This window comes from Sciurus vulgaris, assembly GCF_902686455.1.
Source record: "Sciurus vulgaris genome assembly, chromosome: 1".
NCBI classification, from domain to species: domain Eukaryota; kingdom Metazoa; phylum Chordata; class Mammalia; order Rodentia; family Sciuridae; genus Sciurus; species Sciurus vulgaris.
This window is the reverse complement of record NC_136461.1, coordinates 105865604-105871603: the sequence shown is the minus strand read 5'-3', so window position 1 is coordinate 105871603 and position 6000 is coordinate 105865604. Positions and strand designations below refer to the sequence as shown.

Below are 6000 nucleotides of genomic sequence, written 5' to 3'. Positions count from 1 at the left end.
TGACAAATTGAGCACTCTTGTCACTTCAACTCATGGTATTTCTGATATCCTGCTGTATGAATCACCTCCATGAGAGACCCTATCAGAGGTGACCCAGTCTCTGTCTTAGTGCCAGCTACCCGGCGGGGATGGGAACTTCCAGCACCCTGGCTTCCTGGTGCAGCCTGAAAATGAGATATTCCAGGACATTCTTATTTTGCTATTAAGTCTCCTTCTCTAGAGCTCCCTTTTACAGTTAAACGGAAAAGAACTGTGTTAAATATGAGCCCTGAAGCAGGGGCCTGGGAAACTTTTCCTTCTCATCCTCTCACCAGGTCAGGGCTTGGAAAGGCAGCTCTGGCCCTTGGCTTCCCTGGCTGGTTGTGAGCAGGCAGCCAAAGGCAGTTCTGCACAGCAGAGCTGTTTCCTCATACCTGAGTGCAACCCTCCCGGCCTGCACTATTTAAGGCCAGCACACTGAAACTTGCTGTGAGTCACAGCACCCAGGAGGGCAGCGGCAGCTCCATTCATCCCAGCACCTGGCCCCGACGTGGGAAGGAATCTTCCCCTGGCCATGGCTTCCCTGGGGCAGATCATCTTTTGGAGGTAGGGTACTCTTCTCTCTATCTACAGGTTAAGAATAGGAGTGAGGTCTTTTGGGGGTGTCAAGAACTGTGGGGTTGTCCCATAAGGTCTTCTGATCCAGTATTGAGCTTGTGGGAGACTTGCTGGACAAGAACCTAATTGGATTCAACCGTGCACCCCAGCTACTGAGGGCATCCATTCAAGATTAGAGAGGTTTCTCTACATTGAGGAGAGTGTGTACCAGGCTGGGGGCTCCACTGAGATATTAGGGTCTGAGCACTTTGGGTGCACTAAGCAGGGTAGCATGGAGCTACTTGGTGGGCTGGAAGGGAATCAGTGACTAGTAATTGGTGGGACACAGGCGACCCTCAAAATAGCCCTCAGGATGAAGGTGAACCTGCTTTGACTCTTCTCTGTGGTTGTAATTTCTCTGCACTCTGAGCAATTCACACCAACACTCTTATATCATCCCCAAATCAAGGATGAAGTTCCAAGTTTTCCCGGGAGTTCCTTAGAGAGGAGACCCAGGCAGCAATAGCAGCTGCTAACTCCCCAGAAATGAAGAAAGAAGCAAGTTTCTCCCCTACCCTCTATTCTAGGGGTTGTTTAAAGAACCAGTCCTCCGATTTCTGTGTCTTTTCTAATGAAAAGTAAAACAAGCTGAAGTTGGAGACCCTTCTAAAATGGAGAGCAACTTCCTCATGCTGAGAGACACTGCAAAGAAGAAAAGAAGGGAGGGATGGAGGGAATGAGGGAAGAAAGGACTTCAGATTAACAGTGGAAAGTTGGTGAAGGGACTGAGAGCACAGCTTACGTCGCATAGACAGCCCAGAAAATTCTTTTCCTTGAAACAGAATGTCAGCTCCATCACCCATGTTCACCTGAAACCACCAGCCCTGCAGCAGGGGTGGAGGAGACTCAGTAGGATCCTCAGGGTCTGGCAGCTCCGTCAGACCCTGGAGAAGCAGCAGGTGATGATGGTGGGCTTTCATCCAGAATGTTCACAAGATGTACCTACATCAGAAGAACTAGTGTTTTGTGAGCTTCCACTAGGTGCCTTATGGAAATGTCTACTTTGAGCCTCTCACTACCCCATTGTGAATAGTTAAGTCATTTGCTCAAGGCCTTGTGGCTATGTGTAAGGGCTTTAAACCCACTCTGTCGCATTCTAAAACCCCAGCTCTGGGTCCTGTGCCATGCTCACCTGCGCTCCCACTGCCCCAGCTCCTCTGCCTCTCCCCTCCCCCATTCCTCCAGTTTTGATTCCGTGGATGGGAAACATGCAAGTGGCTTTGTTGTTTCAAGGACCTTCGTGTGGGCTTTCTAATAATACATTGCAACCAGCCAGACTGGTTTTGCTGGAGGATTAGCAAGAGGTGGGTGTTCAAAATGCAGATCCCCCACCCTTTAGAGACCCATTGGAATCAACAGAGTCTCCTCTTGTTGGCCTCAGTTGTTTCCTTAGCTATTTGTGCTCTGCAGTTGCAAAAGCAAGGACAAACCACAAAAGTGGCAAATTCTTTGTGCGAAGGAGTCACCAGGAAAGGAACAATGAGCAACTTCAGTGGGACGCAGGATCTGGAAAGCTTGTCCTATAGATGCAGATGGAGTATGTGTGTGGGGAGAACCTAGTGTTCTCTCTTGGTCATAACAAACCCTCTCTCTTTGCCATAATTTCATGAATTAATAATAGTATCTCTAATAGAAGAAATCATGACTACAGTGATGTGTGAGAGCTCATGTAAGGATCTGCCATCTTCTGCAGACTCAGTGGATTATTGCCTTAAGGATTGCCAGAGATTTTAATGCCTTCAGAACTCACCCTGAGAACACATGCTGCTCAGGAATGGAATGCTAATGTGCAGTTGTACTACTGTGCCTGACCTCCTTGGTGCATTCAGGAACTGTGTGATCAGGAATCTCCTCCCTTCTTTCCACCCTGGCTGTCAATGCAGCGCATCACTCATAGAATCTTTTCTGAGTGCTGCTTGGGACCCAGGAGTGAAGAGTTATTATGATCTCTCCTCTGAGGGGGTTACATTCTAGTCAACAATATTAACTGAGAATCTGTTCTGTGCTGGGTATTGCATTAGGCAGTGGGGCAAAGGTAGCCAAAATATTGGCAAGATAATAGCCTAATGGGGAAGAAAGATTCACAAATAGACATTTTCAATATGTTATTTATAAGTCATTGGACAATAGACACAGGATGCAATGGGGGCACTGCCTCGCCAGAGACTTTGGGGAAGTTTTCCTGAGCCAGATGATGTCTGGGCTGTCTTGGAAAATGAGTTAGTGTGACCCGTGTGAAGAAATGGAAGAAGGGAGCTGTCAGTAGAGAGAACAGAATAATATCAAATAAAACAAAACTCATCAACCAGCATAGTATGTTGGAAAGCTCTGTGTTTCCATTACAATGTGAAGTGTGAGCCAGAGAATGCGAAGAGGTGAGGCTGAGAAGTCACATCAGGGCCTTATGTAGCAGACTGAGAGTGAGGAATCTGCTGTTGGCAATGAGGAGGCTTTGCCAGCTCTCAGTGGGGGGAATCTTGGTGGTTTTCTTCTGAGGTGGGCAGAAGCCTGGAGGGAAGGGGAAAAATTGGGAAACAGTTGCAGTCAGTATAAGGAATGATAATGGCCTGAAGTGAAGAGCCATAGTAGAGGTTCGGAGAAGGGAAATGAATTATAGAAACATTTAGGACTTAAATTTGTTGATAGTATATGATCAAAGGGGAGTAAGATGGTACAGAGTAGAAGTGGAAGAGAGGAAGGGTGGAGCTTTGTATGACTTCCATGTTTCTGGATTGGGCAGAGTGAGTTGAGGGAAAGGGAATAAAGGAGAGTTAGTTAGCTTTGGTATGTGTTGAATTTGAGGCTCCCCTGGAACCTTCAGATGGAGACGTTCAGTGGGTAGCAGAAGGCATGAGGCTGAAACTAGAAGAAGTCAGTGCTGGGCATATAGATCTGAGTTCACAGGCAGGGAATGATTATATGGGGTGTCTTCTAAGGACAGCACATAGAGGAGGAGAAACTGGAGTGGAGAACCAAAGAACACCAACATTTAAGGGTGAGTGCAGGAAAGGGAGTTGAGGAAATTGGGACTAAATGGTGAGAAAGGTAGGAAGAGATCAGAATAAGGAAGTCGGAGATATCCATAGAGCAGGGTTGCACGGAGCACCTAGGACTGGTTCTTCATGAAACTGGTTCTTCATGAGTAGAAAAAGAGCAGGTATCTTTGTACCAGAAAAAAGTGGGTGAAACAGAGAGTGAAGGAGACTTAAAGAAGGCTCAGGGAGCTGAGCTCTGGACTCTTGTTCTCCCATTTTCTCCACGTTTTCAAGTTGGCACCTGGTTCAGACATCTCAGATAGACAGAGAAAGTGGTGGCAACACCATTCAAGTTTGCCTGGGCCTGATACTTGTCATGTTGATATTTCAAACTTTACAGGGATAAGAGAAGTTGGACCCAACTTTCAGCCTCTCTGAGTCTACAATATCTGAGCCTTTGGGGTCTTCAGAGCCCATCCTGGGAACATGACAGGAACTTGGAAAATGGAATAAATTGTTCATTGGAATAAATTCCTAAAGAGGTGGCACCTTGTTTCTGCCCCTTCGAGGGAATGTTACCTTCTGAGCCTGAAGCTCTTCCCTGTCCCTACCTGTTGCTGCCCTCTCATCTTAACATTCTGCTCAAATGCCACTTCCACTTTGCAGTCTTCCTGGATATTTCTAGTTGACATTAATTGTGCCTTTTAGGTTCACAGTCAGACTCACTCATGAATATCTGTTCCTGGTGCCCTTCAGTTTCTCTCATTAGGGTTAGCTTTTTCAGGGTCTGGACTTTGTCTTGCTCATTGTTGTAGGGAGGCAGGGTTGCATTGTGGCTACACATCTGGGTTCTGGAATTAAATTGTCTGGTTTCATATCTCTATGAGATTCAATTTCCTATCTATAAAATAGGACCGATAATAGTTCCTAACTGCCAGGGTTATGTGAATGACATGTGGATATTAGGTACTTGGTACCTCCTGAAAGCTCTGTTAACTATTGCGATACTCATTATTTGAAACTCTCTCTACAATGCTCAGTACTCTCCATAAAAATTTAACAATTCCATGACCCCACTGGCTTTTCTGCCCTGAAATAGATGTTTTAGTGAGGGTACGCTGTGGATTAACCGCCACTGGGGTCTCTTAAAGCAATCAGCACCTGTGAAATGCTGGAGAATAGTCATAGAATTCTCCAGATTCTAATTTTGAAAAATAAATCAAGTCCATATCACCTTTCAGTCTATGAATCTGAGGCTCAATCATCCTTTAAATTGAGGATGCCAGGGCTGAGACTCTAATAAATGTCTGGCTCTGTAAGCATCAAGCATTAAAAGGTGGCGGTAAAAAGCATCAAGATGGTGAGGTAGTCTGGGAAGTCCTTTTGTGCACATTTCAGCATCTACATCCTCTAATGAGGCGCTGTCCATTAAGACCTAGAGCAACAGCCTTCAGGGTGCAGTTGGAGCTATGGAGCTATGACCAAGCACTCAGTCATTGTTAATTAGCTAAACTGCCTCACACTTTTAATTATCTCCATTCCGTAGATGCAAATGTTGAGGCAAGATAATTTGCTCAGTGTTTCCCAGCAAGACAACTACAGGAACAAACATGTTCCTACCTTGTTCTCTATTTTGTCTTTTATTAGAAAATTGTCTTTTTGATCAGCTCTGATCTGCTTCATCTTCTACCCCTTAAAGCAAAACCCAGTTCGTCACAGGCAAATACTCACTTCCTCAGGGATGAGTGACTTTCACTGCAAAAAAGTTCTTAGTTGACTGAAGAGAGAGCTATCCCCAGAACAGACTGGAATCTGTGGATGGTTGGTCTGTGTTGTTTCAGGTGGCTAATCTAGATCAGTGAACACAGCAGCAAGGAAAGAATAAATGCAATAAGAATTATACATTTTTAGAGTTTGAAAACTCAGAAAGTCGGTACCTACTCTCATTCTATCAAGAAGATAATCAAACTAAAGTATGCAGTTTGCCCAAGGATCATGCAATTAATGAATGATAGAAAAGGGATTTTTTTGATGATCCTATAAACTACATTGGACCCCAGAAGACCATGTTTTACCCAAGCATCAAGTAACCTCCAATCTGAGATACCAAAGCTTCATCCATACTTAACCTTTGACCCATGAAGAAGTAGAAATATGTGGATTCTAGAGTTAGTCTGAGATGTGCATATAGTCTATCTCTCCACTACCTGACTGTGGGACCTCAAGTAAGTTACTTAATCTTTCTGTCTTTCCTCATCAGTAAATTGAGTTTTATTAACAGTACCTAGCCCTTAGGGTTGTTATGAAGACTTACTGAATTAATACATGTAAAGAGCTCAGAGCAGCATCTGACCCATAGGTAGTGCTTTCTGTGTTAATTACTCTTATT

The 6000-nt window shown here is 44.8% G+C and overlaps 1 protein-coding gene across 2 annotated transcripts in view; it reads left to right on the top strand.

The window, feature by feature from the left end:
• Nucleotides 1-450: 450 nt before the first annotated feature.
• VTCN1 (V-set domain containing T cell activation inhibitor 1) overlaps nucleotides 451-6000 on the top strand; it is a 69299-nt gene continuing 63749 nt past the window's right edge. Inside the window, exon 1 of one of the 2 annotated variants that reach the window (XM_079131993.1) lies at nucleotides 451-585. In XM_079131993.1, coding sequence (XP_078988119.1) covers nucleotides 554-585 — 32 coding nt within the window. In that variant the 5' untranslated portion in view covers nucleotides 451-553. The remainder of the gene's footprint in view (nucleotides 586-6000) is intronic. The other variant, XM_079131992.1, reaches the window with a different exon arrangement.